Raw genomic sequence first — 20,157 nt, 5'->3', positions numbered from 1 at the left:
GTCCAGGCAGGAAAGCGCAGGCCACTGCACTTACCACGTACGTCGTCCTGGACGGCAGGCTGCCTGGGTTTACTTGCCACCTCACACAGGTCTTATTAAACACGGAGAGGTCGCTGATTTTTGTGATTATTTCTAAAATAGAAAAAGAAGAAAGGGTCGGAGGGAAGAGAAGCCACTCACAAAATGTATCTCCGGGCTTTGGAAAACACTTGAGGTGGACGCCTTTGGGGCGCAGGACTTAGCTGGTTCTGCGAATGCCCATTCATGTGCTGACCTGGGGAAATGGAAGGAGGCGGAGCGAGCTACCTGTTCGATCCCCTGGAGAATTAATCTTCATCTTCATCGGGTGAGCCAGAGCTGTGACCTGACTCAGTGGGGGCGGGGGGGGAGGAGAAGGCGGGGAAGAGCCCACTTGTGTCTAGAGAATTCTGTGGTCGGACTGCCGGGCCACTGGGTGCCACTGGTGCTCCGTTCATGCGGGCTGGCAGCAGGCCACAGCCAGGCCCTGCGTCTGCCCTGCAGCCACAAGGGTGAAGCCTACTTCCGGCTTCCTGTCCTTGCTCTGTCCCTTCAGCTGCAGAATACTGCTTCTGGGCCACTTCTGGCCTCCGGAGGGAAGAGGGGAACACCAGCTCTCGGGCCCGCCTCAGGAGCAGCCTGAGAGGGGGAATGAAACACGTTCTCCAAGTGGTCCTGTTACTTCTGGGGTTACCCATCATGGAAACCATGCAGTGCTGATCTCTGGGAAGTGCACCCATGTCTTGCTTCTGCCTCTAGAGTCTTCTGCATGGATGCCATGTAGGAGGTGGCCAGGCAGAAACTCATACGAGGGTCTTGGTTCCCTGAAAAATGTTGGGTCTCCTAGGAAGCCATTCAGATGGAGAAAGGGCAAAGATCCAGCTTCTCCTCCACATAAAATCAAATTCCCTCCTGATAAGTTAGGCTATCTATTACTTGTAGATAATATATGTTCTTATTTTAAAAAAATATCCCAAGGGGCTGGAGTGATAGTACAGCAGAGAGGGCATTTGCCTTGCATGCGGCTGACCCGGGTCTGATCCCCAGCATCCCATATGGTCCCCTGAGCACCATCAGGAGTAATTCCTGAGTGCAGAGCCAGGAGTAACCCCTGAGCATCACCAGGTGTGACCAAAAATGCAAATATATATATATATATATATGTATATATATATATCCCAAGAAATTCACCCAAAAACTGTCAGAACTACAGGTTTCAGTATAAAAAGTCAATATACAAAATCAAGTATCTCTGCACATTAAAAAAAATCTAGAAATATATTTAAGAAAATAATTTAATCTAGGGATGGAGAGACAGTACAGGAGGTAGGGTGCTTGGCTTGCATGCGCTGACCCAGGTTCAATCCCCAGCATCCCATAAGGTCCTCCAAGCACTGCCAGGAGTGATTTGTGAGTGCAGAACCAGGAGTAAGTAAGCCAGGAATACAGAGCCAGCAGAGCCCTGAGCACTGGCAAATGTGACCCCAAAACAAGAAGAAAAAAAAAAACTTCATCTATAGTAGCTTCAAAAGAAATAAAAATTGTCTGCAGAACCATAATACCCGTAAGTAGAGAGAAAGAGGGACATTGTCTGCCATAGAGGCAGGGGGAGGTGGGTAGAGGGGAGGAGGGACCTGGGGACATTGGTGTGGAGAACATACACTGGTGGAGGGATGGGTGATCACTGTATGACTGAAACTCAAACATGAAAGCTTTGTAAGCAAAGCTCACGGTGATTCAATAAAATAAATAACTTTGCACTGAAAAAAAAAAAAATTGTCTGGAGGCGGAAGCGAAATCCTCTCCTTCCCAGAGGGCAGAATCCTCATTGCCCCAAACAAGACTATCCCACAGCCCAAGCTGAGCATTTCCAGGGAATCAGCCACCTCCAGTGGGTTCCGTTGACCCTCTCCAGCTCAGTGTTTCTTGTTCCGAGCTGAGATGGGCTTTGACAGCGTGATTGAGGCTGGTCTCATTCTGGGACATCCCGCTTGGGATTGCCACAACCAAATCTGGTGATGCAAGGGAGCAGACGCCCAGGGGCCCGGAGGTGAGCCCTCCCTTTCTTTCCCTGGAGGAGCAGCTCCACAAAAACCCTTTCACTCCAGCTGTGGCACAGCTGGCAACAAGGCTTCCTTCCATCCCTCCCGGCCTCACCCACCTTGGCGCTCCAGAATATATAGTCCCCGCTGCGGCGGAACACATACAAGCTCTCTGCCCCGCGCGCTGTCTCCCCAAGTTAGACTCCCCTCAAGCAGTGGTGGTCACTTTCCTCTTGCAAAGACATGGTTGTCCTCCACTCAGTTCCTCTGCCTCCCTTCAAGCAATTCTCATCACAGCCTCCAAGAGGGAAAGAGTGCCTGATTTTTAAGAAGTGTCTGTGGCAGGCGCCGTTCTCCTGTGCTCAGGACCAAAATCACCCTTACACAAGCCTTCACTTACTAATCCCTTCTTGCACAAGAAGATTTTATGTCTACTAACGCACCCTACAGCCTCATTGCTGGAGATTTTGTGCCCCACAAAACTGGTCCACTATAAAGGAGTCAGAATGAGTAGAAGCAGAGAGAGGAAGATAGGCAAACTCTTGCAGAAACACCAAAGGATCACCTTGGAAATCTACAGCAGAGGTGTTCAACCCCTGGTCCAGCTGCGGAAAATGGGTTGAAAATTAGTGGCCAAACCATTCCTGGGTTTGAAATACGGCAGTATTTCGCCTCAGAGGAAAAGAACATTTGAAATCAAAGAGATTTCACTGTGGAAATGGATACCCTACAAATTGCAGAGACAAGCATCCAGTCACAAAGATACTATTCTGGTTTGGGGGCAGCAGCATACAGGGGCCATTCTAGTGTGGTGCTTGGAAACCGTTCCCAGTGGTATTCAGGGGACCACTGATGCCCAGGAGACCATGTGGCGCTCCCAACAGGAGATCAACCCTGGACCCTCCTGTGCAAATCACACACTCCAGCCCTTTGAGTCAGTGCCCCAGTCCCTGGCACCAATCTTTATAGAATCTAAATAAGCCACCAGTATTCCTGCCCCTTCATTCTCCGCTGCCCCTCAAAGTCCTTGAGTTCTGACCTTTGACCGCACACACATCCCTCTGATTCTCCCCACATGGTGAAGTAGGAAAAGGAAGTATCACACCCCTCATCTTCTCGCTGAGGTGCCAGTAAAGCAAAGGCCCTTCTCACCTGGGGCCCCTTTAAGCCCAAAGAGAGACCAGGAAGGAGATAGACATAAAAGTTTCCTTCCCCACCCTTCCTCTTTCCCCATTCACTATGACAACTGCAAATGATATCTCAAAATACCATCTGTCTCCAGCCTGTGCCATGCTCCCTGCACAGATGGAGGCCAGATCTGATTATAGAGATGTCAGATATTGCCTCCTAAGCAGCAGTTAATGAAATTTGGTTACTCTTCCTTGCAGGTGTCCACAGATCAGAAATGGAAAGACGTCCTTAAAAACAGAGGGTCAAGAGATAGTGCAAGAGTTAAGGTGCCTGCCTTGCATGCAACCAGCCCCGATTCAAATCGCTGCAGAAGGTTTCCCAAGGCCACCAGGGGTCTCTCCTGAGCAGAGAGCCAAAACCTCAAAGAAAACATACCAGAAATGAAATCTATGGGGCTGCAGCACTGGTGGAAGGAAGCAGACAGGGGTGAAGAGTTCAGTATTGAAACATTGTATGCCTGAAAGTAATTTCACACAATGACTAAATTAAAAATAAAATGAAAATATTTCAAAATAGGCTTGGAGTTACAGTGGATAGAGTGCTTGCCTTGCATGCAGCCAACCCAGGTTTAATCCCCAGCATCCTATATGGTCACCTAGGAGTAATTCCTGAATGTAGAGCCAGGGGTAAGCCCTGAGCATCACTGGGTGTGGCCCTAAAACCAAAGAGAAATAAACAAAAAGAAATAAAACAAGCACATGAACACTACCCTTTAAAAAAAAAAGGCGGGGGGTGGGGGGAGCGGGAGTTGGAAGCTTGAAAGACTTTGTCCTAAACCGAGAAGTCTTGTGATTAAAAACATCTCTGCACGTTCTCTTTAAAATTGACTCAGGGGCTGGAGAGATAGCACAGCGGGTAGGGTGTTTGCCTTGCACGCGGCCAACCGGGGTTCAATTCCCAGCATCCCATATGGTCCCCCGAGCACGGCCAGGAGTAATTCCTGAGCATTGCCCAGTGTGACCCAAAAAGAAAAAAAAAAAAACACCTGACTCAGGGGGAGTTTTAAAGAGGAAAGGGGGCGTGGTTATGCACCCTTCACCAGGAACTGCGTGACTGCTGAAAGCCAAGCATCACTACCATGCTGGGCCCCAAGCTGTGATCAGAACATAACTCCTTTCCTTGGGAACATGTTGTCCAGTGGAGGGAGAAGATACGAGCTGGTAAACAACAAGCTCGTCAGTATTAGAGCAAAGCGCAACAGAGCGGGTGACCGGGAAGCAGAGAAAGTCACCAGAAACTCTCACTGCAGGCCCCAGGGCAGCAGGTGTTACGCGGGTGTGGCCCCATGGTGAAAGACCAGCCCCAGGGCCGCAGAAGGAAAGCATGTGGTCTGGCCCTGGTACATGGACGCTGCTTGTCAAGCAGCCTGTGGCCCAAGTGCCGCTACTGATGGCCCAAGAGTGATGTCATAAACATCCAAATGGCCCTTGGCAGGAAGGGGGCTGCCTGTCCCTGCGGAAGATGAGGACACGCACACCTGGGGCCGTGAGACGCAGCAGCCCTGAGTGGTGGGTCAGGGTCACGTGACAGGGGTGGGCAGTGAGGCTAAGGAGGGGCTCTGGCCGGCCTAGGGAAACGCAGACAAGCACTGGCTCACTCTGCCAGCAATGGGGGGGGGGGGGGGCGAACGCAGGAAAACGATGGGAACAATGCTTTTAAGAAAGTAAAGGTGGGGGCTGGAGTGATAGCACAGCGGATAGGACATTTGCCTTGCACGCGGCCGACCCGGGTTCGATTCCCAGCATCCCATATGGTCCCCTGAAAACCACCGGGAGTGATTCCTGAGTGCAGAGCCAGGAGTAACCCCTGAGCATTGCCAGGTGTGACCCAAAAAGCAAAAAAAAAAAAAAAGAAGAAGAAGAAAAGGTGCATTCTGAGGAGACACTTCTTCTACACGAACAGATGAGGGCACAGGGAAAGTAGACGAACCTGTATTTCTCAGACTGCAACATGCCAGTGCTAAGAAATCTTACAAGTAAACCAGACCCCATGACAATGATAGTTCTGAAATGATTACTCTGGACAAGAACTGGGTGCTGGAAGGAGGTAAAGACATGTACATGATAACCATTCAGTACCTGTATTGCAAGCCATAATGCACAAAAGGAAAAAGAGAGAGAGAAAGTGTCTGCTGGCACTGTTCACAATAGCCAAAATATGGAAACAACCCGAGTGCCCTAAAACAGATGACTGGTTAAAGAAACTTTGGTACATCTACATAAAGGAATACTATGCAACTGTTAGGAGAGATGAAGTTATGAAACTTGCTTATAAATGGATAAACATGGAGAGTATCATACTAAGTGAAATGAGTCACAAAGAGAAGGACAGACAGAGGGACTGCACTCATTTGTGGAGTATAAAATAACATCACATGAGGCTGACACCTAAGGACAGTAGATACAAGCAAGGGCCAGGGGGATTGCCCCATAGCTGAAAGACTGCTTCATGAGCAGAGGGGAGAAGGCAGATGGAATAGAGAAGGGATCACTAAGAAAATGATGGCTGGAGGAATCAGTCGGGATGGGAGATGCATGCCAAAAGTAGATAATGGACCAAACATGATGACCTCTCAGTGTCTGTGTTGCAAGCTATAATGCCCAAAAGTAGAGAGTATGGGGAATATTGTCTGCCATAGAGGCAGGGGGAGGGTGGGAAAGGGGGGGTATACCCGGAATATTGGTGGTGGGGAATGTGCACTGGTGGAGGGATGGGTGTTTGATCATTGTGAGATTGTAACCCAAACATGAAAGCTTGTAACTATCTCACAGTGATTGAATAAAATTTTAAAAAGTTAAAAAAAAATAGAAGTGTCTGCCATAGAAGTAGACTGGGGCTTAAGGGGGGTGTTGGGAGAGAAACTGGGGACATTGGAGGTGGGAAATATACATCACCTGGTGAAGGGAAGGGTTTTTGAACATTGAAACCCAATCATAAAAACAACTTTGTAACTGTGCATCTCACAGTGGTTCAATTAAATAAATAAATATAGGTCAGAGAGGCTGAGAGACAGCTCAGGAGGCTAGAGGAAATGCTTTGCATGTGGAAGTCATGGGTCCAATTCCCAGCACCACTTAGTTCCTGAGCACCAATGGAAAAATAAAAATCCTGAGCACTGAGGCAGAAGTAGCCTCTGAGTACTGCCAGGTGTGGACCCCAAACCCAATTCACACAGTAAACTTGACCTCAATTTCATAGCAGCCTTAAAAAAACAATCATAAAAGTCATAATAATCAAAAAATCTGGGTTGTCGCTATGGTCTGGGCACTATGCATAATGTTATAACTGTAGAGTTTATTTAGTCTTCCAAAGAAACGCATGAGCTAGCTACTGCCTTGTCCACTCGACTGATCCAAGGGAAGTAAGGAAACTGCCAGAGGGGGTGTGCTGGTGACAGTGAAAGTCAGGTGTCCCAACCAGACCTGTCAAACCCTAGCACTGAGGATGCGCCTCAGCAAGGAGGTAAACTGACGACACCAGGGCACTGGAGTCCCTGAGACAAGCTCGAAGGAGAAGCAACAGGAAGGACAGGAGAGAAGGCTGACTGCCAGTCTTCGAGCTGAGAGTCCAAGTAAATGGTCTTTTCCCGTTCCTATAAGAAACGCAAGAAGAAGTGGACCGGATCTGAGAGAAACAGACAACTGAATTGTGTGAGGAACTTGCTAAATCCGAGTTCTCAAATAACTATTCAGGTGGATAAAGTCCTGCGAGTCCTCTGTGTGTGGGTGGTGGTTAAAACCACGGGTACAAGTGACAGCCACACCGGCACCCCAGGAGAAAGTAAGGAGAGAGAGCAGCAGGGAAGGACGGCAGGAGCTGGAGCATGAGGCCGACAGAGTGAAGGGGAGAGAAGCCGCAGAAGGCGCAGCTGCTTCCTCAAAAGGTGTGCCCTTGGGGGCGGAGAGACAGTGCAGCGGGGAGGGCGCTTGCCTTGCACACAGCAGGTCCAGGTTCAATCCCCGGTATGACACGTGGTCTCCTGAGCGATTCCTACGGGAGTAAGCCCAGAGCATCGATGGATGTGGTACAAAAATGGTGTGCCCTTCCCTTCCCCGTCCCTCACAACCTCCTCACTACCCTCCCCATAAGGACGTCAAGCCGACCTACGGGGCACAGGGGCTCAATCTTTCTTCTTTCACACAACACAGGGTGCCCAGAGCAGGTTAGGACACTTAGGGGTCTCTGAACTTGGAAAAGAGAAGAACCCCACAGTGTCCACACGCGCTACCCAGAAGATTTGGGAAACCAAATCCTCAGCAGGTAACACACACACACACACACACACACACACACACACACACACACACACATACACGCACACACACAGAGGTGACATTACGCCTTGTTTGGGGGGAGTTGGTTTGTTCTGTACTTAGAGCACACCTGGTGGGAGTTTAGGGGCTACTCCCAACTTGGCATTCAGGGACCAAAACAGTGCCAAGGACCGAACCCAAACTGCCCACATATAAAACAGCTGCTCCAGGAGGCTGGAGCAATAGCACAGCAAGTAGTACAGATGTTCGAATCCCAGCATCACATATGGTCCCCTGAGCACTGCCAGGAGTAATTCCTGAGTGCAGAGCCAGGAGTAACCCCTGTGTGTGCATCGCCAGATGTGACCCAAAAAGCAAAACAAACAAACAAACAAAAAACACAGCTGCTCCAGCTCCTTGAACTATCTCTTCAGCCCTGTGTTTTCTTAGTATTCGAGGAGCATCCAAATATTTCTTTGTGGCATTTAATCACAGATATTAAGTAAATAATTTTGTAATTATTCAATGTCCATCTCTCCTAAATGGAAGGTCTGTGATGGCAAGAAATAGATTTATCTCTCCACCCACAGCATCTAACCCAGTGCCTTGGACATTTATATTTGCATATTGGATTATACTTATGTATGTCTGGGGATGCTCAGGAGCTACTACTGATCTGTGCTTGGGGTTGCTCCTGGCAGTTCTTGGGTGCCATCCAGTGCTGGGGATCAAAGCTGAACCTCCCTCCAGCTTGTAAAGCATTTGTTCCCGCCTATTGTGCTCTGACCCATCGATATTTCTGAAATATTTGTCATTTGGTTAATTGGTCAGGTGAGTGGGTGGATGGGCAGATAGATCATCAACAATGCCTAAGGATGAAGAAAGCCTGAGCAAAATGAGATTGAAACTAGAACATGAACTTGGCTATCAGATGTCATCTGTGACCTTGGTACAGAGCTCCGGTGACGTGGGGCACTGAGTGCCGACTCTCCTATAGCGGAAGAAGAGGATGAGCAGGAAGAGGCAGAGAGCAAAGAACTCTCAGTAATCCCGTCTGGACAGGGACTGGTCCAGTAAACTACCGGATTAGGTTTCCAATTTTAGAGTGTTTCCCTTAGTTTTGGAAATAGCAAAAGGTCGAATAAATTCAAGTGACCTAATCAGATGGTCAAGCTAGTTGCCATTTCTAGCTTAAAATAGCATCTGATTTTAAAGGTATTATGATTTACCTTTTAATATTACTCATAAACTACTTACCCAAATGCAATGTCCATCCAAGGATTACCAAAAGGGATTACCAAGGATTATAAAAAAAAAAAAACATTTTCAGAATGGTATTATGCAGCTATGTTTTCTTTTTTTGTTGTTTTTATTTTTTGAGGGAGGGTGTGAGGATGCCACATCCAGCTGTGCTCAGGGATCACTCCTGGTGGCACCTGAAGGACCATCTGTGGTGCAAGGAATCAGCTGCCTGTGAGGTAAGCTCCTTATACACTGTATTGTCTCCAGCCCACATACATTTTCTCTCTTTTAAATTTTCATAATCACATAAAGTAGGAGGAAACAGCATGGTTTAAAATTATGCTTTCCTCAAAGGAACAGATAAAACCAAATGAAAACACACCAAGACCCTCAGACTACAGAGCTGAGGTGACCAGAGGGAGGTGGGGAGAGAACATCAAAGGTGGGGCACTTTTCCAGGAGCTATGGTAGAGGAATATGGGTACTTTGGTGATGGCTGTGGTGTGGTAATGTATCTTGTTTGTTTGGTTGGTTGTTTTTTGTTTTTGCTTTTTGGATCACACCCAGTGATGCACAGGGGTTAACTCCTGTCTCTGTACTCAGGAATAACTTCTTGCAGTGCTCAGGGGACCATGTGGGATGCTAGGAATCGAACCGGGTCAGCCGCATGCAAGGCAAACGCCCTACCCGCTGTGCTATTGCTCCAGCCCCGGTGTGGTAATGTATCTTGAAGAGGTCATGTAAGCTAACATTACCTCAATGGGAATAAAAGTTATGTTTCTAAAATGCATTATACCCTTTACAAGGATTTTTGGAGTCAAATGAATTTTTATATTAGCTTTGTACTGAAGTTTCTCATTATTGTGGGGACTATACCTGGTGGTACTCAGGGGCCCGGGACCACCCTGAGACCCTTGGGAGGCCGTGGGGTCCAGGGTCTTGAACACATAAGGTCTGGGTTTGCCCACTTGAGCCACTGCCCCGGCTAGTCTATATTAAGGGGGGAAAAAGAAACAGAACTATAATAAACGCATCAGTTTATATATTTCAAAATGCCCTTGATTGAACATTTTTTTTTTTTGCTTTTTGGGTCACACCCAGCGATGCTCAGGGGTCACTCCTGGCTCTGTACTCAGGAATTACCCCTGGCCGTGCTCAGGGGACCATATGGGATGCTGGGAATTGAACCTGGGTCGGCAGCGTGGAAGGCAAATGCCCTACCCGCTGTGCTATCACTCCAGCCCCGGATTGAACATTTTTAACTATAAAATTAACTTTTAAACATCAGTTGCTTAAAGAAACTTATAAAACAAAGTAAACTTTTATGGCGGGGCGGTGAACACCTTTGGGGTAGCATATAAATAATTCAAAGCCTGGCACGGGGAGACTGACTGTGGGTTTTCGGGCTCATGTCTGTGTTCAAACCCGACCTCTCCCATTTGCTAATCACTGCGAGATCCAGAGAAAGTTACTTCACTTTTATGAGTCTCCAATTACTCATCTATAAAATGAAAACAACAATACTCCCTTCACAGGATTTTCTGAAAACAACAGGAAATGAGCATTCAGAATGCCACACGGGGCCAGAGAGAGAGCACACAGCAGCTAAGGCACTTGAGGGCAGGCAACCAAGACAGGTTCAATCCCTGACTCCACCTCTGTTCCTCTCAAGCACCACCAGGAGTGGCCCAGAGCACAGAACCAGGAAGAAGCCCTGAGCACCGCTGGGCGTGGCCCAAACTGCCCTCTCAAAAAAAAAAAAAAAAACCAGATGAGTAAACCAGTGCTCAAGAGTAATAGGCCCTATAATGCTCGAAACCCAAACTCAAACACATTTTCAAACAAATTTCAGGCACACAGGTATTTAGACAACGTGTCCCTGCATTCCGCTGACCCTTCTTTTCCATCTGAAATGTGTCTGGTAGTATGTGACCACCCAGCGGGCTGATGAGGAGGGCCAGCGACAAAGTCAGCGGGGTAGAGACGAACAGCGGGCCTGAAGGCAGACAGACTCAGCATCCGAGACAGCGCAGGGGGGCTCAGAGAACCGTCCAGCCCAGAGACAGCCTGAGGTCCCACAGAGATGTTACCCTAAGAGCACGCAGGGAGTAAGCATCAGCCTTTAATTATTAACTCCGATTTTAAACATAAAAAGGTCAAATGACCTGCGCAAAATGAAAGCCAGAAACCATCTTATCAAGAATGAATCAGCTACTTTGATCTTGAGGTGAACCAACTCACTAAACATCAAGCTTCCACCTGGGGTTTTTCCAGACACGAAAGTGGTTGCCTAATTCTCAGCTGTCTGCAGTTTCCAGTCCAAACTGGCCTTTAAAAAAAAAAAGCATCCCAGCACCGTGCCAAAGTTCACACTCCATTAGTATCACATACAGATCTATGCTACTAACAAAGAAACGGGGGCTCCAAACAATATTTTTAAGATAACCAAAAAAGGATCCTAATAAAGATTAATGAGTCCACTCAGTTTGGAGCTGAAGAGCCCAGTATTTAAAAATGGGCTGGGTGTAGTGAAAACAGCAGAGGTAGAGGACATTCGGAGATGAGGCAGAAAAGTAGAATGTGAAGGCAAAAGCCCAAAGTGAGCATCAAGGAAGAGAAATGTCAAACACACAGAGGGAGCTGGGGCAAGAAAAGAGACTTGAAGTGGGGGGGAAAAAATGGAGGTGGGTGGGGGTGGGAGGAAGAAACGCAGGAAGGGGCCAGGAGAAGCCAGAGCCAATCTCACATTTCCAAAAGCCTCGCCTACCTACCCACCCAGAGATCTCATGTGCACCGCACCATGAATTAATCAGCATGTAAATCACCCCCTTTATCTGCGGAAATTGAATTTAGCTGCCAATCTTGATTGAGGGCACAGAGGCCTCTGCAGAGAGATCACAGCTCTTAGGGAGAATGCCTTTTCTCTCCTTAAATCAAAGCCTGCTCAGACCCATGGCAACAGCTGCAGCTGGAGCTGCAGACTGTGTGAAAGGTGGCAGGCTGAGGACGGTAATTATAATTAGCAGTTACATAACATGTTTGTTCTTCAAAGTGCTCTACAAGCATCAGCTAATTAATAGCTTACTATGCCCCATGCAGACCCACTGGTTTTTCATGTAGTGACTAATCCTTGTACCCCATGAATTCAGAAGGCTGCAGGCAGAGAGGCTTGAGCAATGAATTAAATGGCCTGGGGTCCAGAAGCGATGCCCAGCTCTTGTACCAACTGATTCCACAGGTAGCAGGAGGCCAGCAACACTTGCATGTTGAGCTCAGCATCCTGAGAGGCAGCTGCCTCACTTCACAGGTGACTCAGAGTGGCTCTGTTAGAGATGCAAGAAGGGGCTGGGATGACTGAGTCTAGTACAAGAGGGGACTCTTCTCACTTCCCGGTTTCACAGTTATTAAGATTGGGACTGTGGAATCCCTGACTCCAGTAATAGATCTGTCTGTGCTGCTCAGTGTAAGGTGGGCAAGTCCATGCGGCGGGAGAGAAGGTAGTTCTGGATTGTGGGTTCCCGTCTGTGCTTACCCTTCGTGTTCTGATTGGACTCTAGCTGACAGCCTCAGGGATGCATGTTAGAGATGAGTGAAGGTGGGAACTGCATGGTGCAGCAAAGCCTCAGTTCTTCACCTGCTCCAGAAATGTCTTACTCGAGGACTTCACAGAATCATAAATATCATGAATTTGTAAAACTCGTGTGTGTGTGTGTGTGTGTGTGTGAATTTCCTTAGAGAAAGGTCTGTTTACACTCTTGGTGATAAATTCCAGGAAGATAGCATTTATCAAAGTACCTCACACATAGTATATGCGGAAGAGCTCTCAAATGAGTTGATCGAATGAGCTGAATTCATCCAATTCCTATATCCAAAATAATTATGAACTACTGCTCTATGGAAAATCATCACCAGAAACAAACGTGTTTTGCTTACTCAGGCCAGACATCCCTATGAAAAACTGTGGCAAGGCCAAGACATGCTGTCACAACTCTACTGCAAATCTAGCCAGAGACCCTTTAAACCAAAGCTCCCTTCAGGTATTTCAGGTACCACTCCCTGAGGTTCGTCTTCAGAGTCGCGCAAGTCAACTACTAGAAACAGACTTCCAGAGTTATTCAAGACTATGTGACAGCCGGCAGAATATCCTGCCCCCGAGCCAGGTTGTCTTCACTGGGGCCTCTCGGAGGGGGGCAGGTTGAATTTCCCTCCCCACCCCAAGCAGAGCCCCGGCAGCTGAAAACCTCCAGAATGCAGTTGTAGCCATGCTCTAGGCCCTCTCCACATGCTCAAATGAGCCTCATGCATGAAGGAACTGACAGAGGAACCTAGGTATGCAGGATGGGGCTGAGATCTCCAAGCCTACTCAGATTGGAATTGGGCTTCCTCCACCCAGATCCCTCATTTTCCAGTAGCTTGGCAGCCACACCTACAAACTGCCCCCTAGCGCCATGTAATCTCATCAACGGCCAACATCCAGAGACTATAAAACAAAGCTCCTGAAAGAGAGCAATGCAGAATCTCCCATGGCAGAACCTGATAAGTTACCCGTGGTGTATTCGATGTGCCAAAAACAGTAATAATAATGGGCCTCATTCCCTCAACCCTGAATGCAACAGGGACAAATGGAGACGTTAATGGTGCCCACTTGAGCAAATTGATGAGCAACGGGATGACAGTGATACAATGATGTGACAGCCACTCATCACACACAAATAATTAGTCCTTGTTTTTTTTTTTAACCACCTTGTTTCTTGGAGGCAGATGTGTGAAATGAAGCATACAGAAGTTTTACTTTTGATTCATGATATTTTCCTCAGCCAAGGTTAACTATTTGAAAAAGATGGGTAAAACGGTTAAAATGGGTGAAATTTAGGTACAATGGGTATGGTGCTATAAACTTTTCAAAAATGTTCCCACAGATAATTATTTCATGGTATTCTCTCTTTGAAGAAAAAAATAGACTTTAATTCTTTTTATGGATGAGAAACACTCAGAATAATTTTTTTTTTAGGTGATGACATAGTTTTTAGTACATAACATTGAACTCAAAACTCCTACTCACCAGTAATTTCATTTTGGGATCTAGATCCAAAAGAACTGAAAGCAAGATCTCAAGGAGGTATTTGTGTCCCCATATTCATAAAGTATGCTTCACAATAGTTAAAAGGAGGAAATAACCTAAGTGCCAATCACTGGATGAATAAACAAAATATGATATATTCATAAGAAGAACATTACTCAGCCCTAAAAATGGAAACCCTGCCATTTGGAACAATATGGATTATCTTGGACTTCACTATGCTAAGTGAAATAAGCCCCTCACAGAAGGACAATGATGCATGATTTCACTTTGAAGAGTTATCTAAATCTGTCAAACTCATAGGAACAGGAAGTAGAATGTAGTTCCAGGGGCTAGAATTAAGGTGGGGGACAGGAAGGCACAGTTGTCATGAGTACAGAGTCCTAGTTTTTCAAGATGAAGAAATTCTGGACATTAGCTACATAATTCACGTGAGACTACTTAATAGTTAAAGATGATTAAGATGCTAAATGCTATGCTGGGTGTATTTTACCATAATTTTGAAAACAGCTGAAAAAATCCTCTTTCATCATAATACCTTCTACCTATAAAACTGTCAACATGTGCTAAGCTAGAACATTAAAGTATGGCCGCCTGGAAAATGGTTCATGTAGAAAAATGTCTCGGCCAGCCAAGCAGAAGAGACAGGAATCACTGTGATTTAACGGGAGTTTTAAAAATCGAATGCATGAAACTTTTCCATCCAACTTATGTTTCCAATTCATCTTCCAGATCTTCAGGATTTAGCTGCCTGACAAAACTAAAGCCGCACACCCACCCGGCTCAGCTGTACAGCCAGGGACCGTGGCGAGAGAGGACATAGCCCCTGAGTGGTTGCATGTCCCACACTCTGCCTCGTAACAGGAGTCTCCAGGAACAGAGCCTGTACCTGTGCAAGTCAGAGGACTTTCACTCCAGGTGCCTTTCTCTGTGCAGACGGAAGTGATGGGTCCTGCTGGGCTCTCAAAGCCCTCCTGGCACCTGTAATGAGCCACACCACCTAGGCTGGAGCTGTGGTTCTTCACCAGGAAGGCATGCTGCACTTCAGGAGGATGGCCACAGTTGATCTCTGCAACGGGAAGTAGCACAGAGTCAGTGAGGACCCCAACTTCTCCCCTGTGATCGGTATTTTGGAAACAAACATTGAGTCATGATGGAGTCACTTATATGGGAAAAGGGACAACACAAGCCACGTACAATGATCCAACTGTAGGTATGTAAGCTACTAAAAATAAGGTCTGTAAAACAAGACGACTCATAAGTAAAAGAAACAGGTATGTTTGACTTTTAAAAACTTCACACTTTGGGGCTGGAACGATAGCATAGCGGGTAGGGTGTTTGCTTTGCACGAAGTCGACCCGGGTTCAATTGCCGGCCTCCCATATGGTCCCCCAAGCATTGCCAGGAGTAATTCCTGAGTGCAGAGCCAGGAGTAACCCATGTACATCACCGGGTATGACCCAAAAAGCAAAAAATATAATAATAAAAACTTTTTAATAAAAAAATTAAAACTTCATACTTTGTGTGTGTGTGTGTCGGGGGTGGGCTTAGAGCTATCCCACACCCAATGTCCCTCAGGAACTGTTCCTGTACTCAGAGGTGATCCCTGGCAGTGCTCAGGGAACTATATTTGGTGCTGGGATCAAACCAGGCTCAGCAACAAGCAAGGCAAGCACCTTAACCCCTGTAGTAACTCTCTAGCCCAAAGAATGTCACATTTTGATGAAATTTATACATTAGGGGCCAGAGAAATGATGCAAAGGGAGACCCAGGTTTGATCCCTGGCACCCCACAGCTCCCTGACAAACACCATGCTGGGAAGCCCCCAACTACTTCCAGTTCTGAACCCTCCAGAAAAGAACTTTTTACTTTAAAAAAAAACTGTTAAGCAATTAAAAAATTTAATAGTGAGTTTGATTTTTTTATTTACATAGTGAAGCGTTCTTTGGTCAATGAAATAATCCATCTCAAAGTGCTTCTAATATTCAAAATTTCTAGTGCCTTTTATTCTGTTTTTATTTAGGCATTTTGTCACCAATTAAATGGTAAATGAAATTATATTTTTAAAAGTTTGAACCTGGGGCCAGAGAGATAATACAGTGAGTGGGTGGGTTGCTTGTCTTACATGTGGCACACCCAGGTTCAGCCCCCAGCAACCCATATGGTCCTCTGAGCACTGCTGGGAGTCATTCCTGAATGTAGAGCCAGGAGTAACCCTTGAGCATCACCAGTGTGGCCCCCACACCACTCTCCCAAATGAAAACTTGGAACTTTTTAAGGAAAATTATGCAGAAAGTATGCATAGCCTAAACATTACATGCACCATTCAAAGAACAATATCAATACCCACTGCAGAGAGAAAAACATGAAATTATAAAATTTATATGCAAATGCTTCTTTGCAATTCTGACTACCTGAAAGCAATGGAGTAGTTATCTAGAACTATCTATAGGAAAAGGGAATATGAATGACATTACCGTTTCAGACCTAGCCAACACTACAGAGGGGCAAAAGAAATTCATTTCCATACACTTTACAATTTAAAAGAATTCATATGAGTATCTTTTAAAAATTAAAAAATAGGGGGCTGGAGCAATAGCACAGTGGGTAAGGCGTTTGCTTTGCACACGGCCGACCCAGGTTCGATTCCCAGCATCCCATATGGTCCCCTGAGCACCGCCAGGAGTAATTCCTGAGTGCAAAGCCAGGAGTAACCCCTGAGCATCGCCGAGTGTGACCCAAAAAGCCAAAAAAAAAATTTAAAAATCGGGGCCAACGAATCTCAGAAGAGATGCAGGCTGAGCTGCAAAACCTCACAGGTATCCCAGTCCTCTGGCTGAAAACTCCGGGGCACCCTGAGGAGGGGGGCAGGCTGAGTTCCCAAATCACCTGCAGCCACACCCACACCCCACCCCACAAATGCTGTTACCCCAACCATGCACACGACCCAGCTTCACCACTCTTCATCTGCAGAGATGCCAAACCAAAGGGTAATTCCAGATACACAGGTTTTGGGTGTTCTTGGAGTGTGTGGGGGTGGGGGGGTGGAAGCAGCCTCCCCCCAGTCACTGAAGCTCCAACAGGCACACCCACATCCCACAGCCACGACCACCTGAGCAAGGACCCAGCTCCACAGTTTCACAACTGATCTCAGGAGAGATCCAAGCCAAGTCAAGCCTCAGACACTCATCAGCCCAGTTTTACAGATCCTAGAATTCCTGAAACACATATGTGGCCAACACACACTGTCACCGTCACTGTCATCTTGTTGCTCATCGATTTGTTCGAGCGGGCACCAGTAATGTCTCTCATTGTGAGACTTATTGTTACTGTCTTTGGCATATCCAATACACCACGGATAGCTTGCCAGGTTCTGCCGCGCGGGCTCGATACTCTCGGTAGCTTGCTGGGGCGGAGAGGGGCGGAGGAATCGAACACAGGTTGGCCACGTGAAAGGCGAATGCCCTACCGCTGTGCTATCACTCCAGCCCCGGCACGACACCTCCAAATTCCACAATACTGACAACCCGGTAGGAGCACACCATATTATATGGGGAAATAGTCTGGAAGCCAACCAAGCTCAATAAATAAAAATAATAACACAGAAGGATCAACTAGCAACAAGCAATTAGTAACCCCTCAGACAAGGACTTAATGACCCAATAGTGACTTACAAAAACTTTCACAAATTTTCTCTTACTGAACTAGTTTTCAACAATTCTATTAGCCATTTTGTTGTAATGCACATATACTTTACAATTTATTATTTTGTTCTTCCTCAGGGAGCAGGCTTGGAGGGTGGGTGGGACACTGGGGAAAGTCACACTGGTGGTAGGATTGGTGTTGGAACACCGAATGCCTCAAACAACTGTATTATAAACAACTTTGTAAACCATGTTGTTTATTTTTTTTTAAATATAGAGAATTTTATTCTATAGGGTTTATGGGAACTCCAAAAATAGAGAAAGTAATTAAATTTGAAGTAAGCTTAATAGAAATTAAATAAATGTGAATAAATAAAACAAAACAGGGGCCAGACCCATACTACAGCAGGTAGGACACTTGCATTTCACACAGCTGACCTAGGTTCAATGCCCAAAGCCTCGCCAAGAATGGTCCCTGAGTGCAGAGCCAAGAGTAAGTCATGAGCACTGCCAGACGCGGTCTTAAAACCAAAACCAAAAATAAAATTTCCAAAAAAATTGTTTTAATATTTCAGGCTAGGGAAATAGTTCAAAAGGCTGGTATGTATGTATGTGCAGGATCCTGGCCTTGAGCCCTGGCACCACATGGTACCCCAAGCACTGCTGACAGCTACCCACAAGCACTGCTGAGAGTGACTAAAACTCAAACAAGTAAAAATAACTGCAGGGGCTGGAGCAATAGTACAACAGGGAGGGTGTTTGCCTGGCACGCAGCCAACCTAAGCTCAAGCTCCAGTACCCTGGATGGCCCCCAAGTCCTGTGTAGAGTGACTCCTGAGGGTAGAACCAGGAGGCAGCCCTGATCACCGCTGGGTGTGACCAACAAACAAACAAACAAACAAACAAACAACCCTCCAGTTCAAAAAAAAAAATGAATCCAAATAAATCACTGTCACTGTCATCCTGTTGCTCATCTGTTCGAGCGGGTACCATAACGTCTCTCATTGAGAGACTTATTGTTACTGTTTTTGGCATATCCAATACTCACGGGTAGCTTGCCAGGCTCTACCATGCGGGCGAGATAATCTCGGTAGCTTGCTGGGCTCTCCGAGAGGGGCGGAGGAATCGAGCGCGGGTCGGCCGGGTGAAAGGCGACTGCCCTACCACTGTGCTATCGCTCTAACCCAATCCAAATAAATATCTTTTTTAAAAAAACCTTGGGCCAGAGAGACAGTACAAGGAGTTAAGGCATTTATTTCCACATGGCTGAGCTAAGTTTGTGCCCCAGCATCACGTATGGCTTCCTAAGCACCACCAGAGTGATCCCTGAGCACAAAGCCAAGAGTAAGTACTGAGCACTGCCAGGTGAGGTCCCTACAACAACAATTAATTAACTAAAAGGAGATATTAAAAGATCTAGCAATAAGTCATGAAATCATTAAGTGTGCAGAAATGTCACAGAGTTTAACAAAACTATTAACAAAAGATACTAGAATTGAAAGCTAAAAAATGTAAAAAAATAATAATTTGAAAATAAAACCCACAATTATTTTTATAAAATTTGAGCAATGAATTAAGGGAAAAAATAAAGCATATGCTGGGGCTGGAGCGATAGTACAATGGGGAGGGCATTTGTCTTGCACATGGTGGCCGACGTGGGTTCGATCCCCAGTATCCCATATGATCCCCTGAGCACTGCCAGAACTAATTCCTGAGTGTAAAGCCAGGAGTAACTCCTGTGTATCGCCAGGTGTGATCCAAAAGCAAAAAAGAATTTTTTTTTCTTTTTGGGTCTCACCCAGCGATGCTCAGGGGTTACTCCTGGCTCTGCACTCAGGAATCACTCCTGGCGGTGCTTCAGGGGACCATATGGGATGCTGGGAATCGAACCCAGGTTGGCCCCGTGCAAGGCAAACGCTCTACCCACTGTGCTATCACTCCAGCCCCGCAAAAAAAGAATTTTTTTTTTTGGTAGGTAAGATTTATTGAATGCACTTTGATTTACCTTTTTTTTTTTATAATTTATTTATTTTTAATTAGAGAATCACCGTGAGGGTACAGTTACAGATTTATACACTTTTGTGCTTATACTTCCCTCATACAAAGTTCGGGAACCCATCCCTTCACCAGTGCCCATTCTCCACCACCCGTAAACCCGGCGTCCCTCCCACCCTCCCCACTCCCATCTCCGCCCCACCCCACCCTGCCACTGTGGCAGGGCATTCCCTTCTGTTCTCTCTCTCTAATTAGCTGTTGTGGTTTGCAATAAAGGTGTTGAGTGGCCGCTGTGCTCAGTCTCTAGCCCTCATTCAGCCCGCAACTCCCTTCCCCCACATGGCCTTCGACTACAATGTAGTTGGTGATCGCTTCTCTGAGTTGCCCTTTCCCCGGAACGTGAGGCCAGCCGCGAAGCCATGGGGTCAACCTCCTGGTACTTTAACCGCTGTTGGAGAGGATGTGGGGAGAAAGGGACCCTTCTACACTGCTGGTGGGAATGCCGGCTAGTTCAGCCCTTTTGGAAAACAGTATGGACGATTCTCAGAAAACTAGAGGTTGAGCTCCCATTTGACCCAGCAATACCACTGCTGGGAATATATCCCAGAGAGGCAAAAAAGTACAATCGAAACAACATCTGCACATGTATGTTCATCGCAGCACTGTTTACAATAGCCAGAATCTGGAAAAAA

At 46.5% G+C, this 20,157-nt stretch overlaps 1 protein-coding gene across 1 annotated transcript in view; it reads right to left on the bottom strand.

The window, feature by feature from the left end:
• Nucleotides 1–20,157, bottom strand: part of SUSD1 (sushi domain containing 1) — a 143,215-nt gene that overhangs the window by 79,733 nt on the left and 43,325 nt on the right. Inside the window, exons 6-7 of the mRNA XM_055143119.1 lie at nt 14,716–14,895; nt 35–132 (exon numbers count right to left, since the gene is read on the bottom strand). Coding sequence (XP_054999094.1) covers nt 35–132; nt 14,716–14,895 — 278 coding nt within the window. The remainder of the gene's footprint in view (nt 1–34; nt 133–14,715; nt 14,896–20,157) is intronic.

The sequence above is a fragment of the Sorex araneus genome, chromosome 1 (assembly GCF_027595985.1).
Source record: "Sorex araneus isolate mSorAra2 chromosome 1, mSorAra2.pri, whole genome shotgun sequence".
NCBI classification, from domain to species: Eukaryota; Metazoa; Chordata; class Mammalia; order Eulipotyphla; family Soricidae; genus Sorex; species Sorex araneus.
Note: the sequence above shows the minus strand (reverse complement) of the source record. Positions and strands in the feature narration are given on the sequence as shown.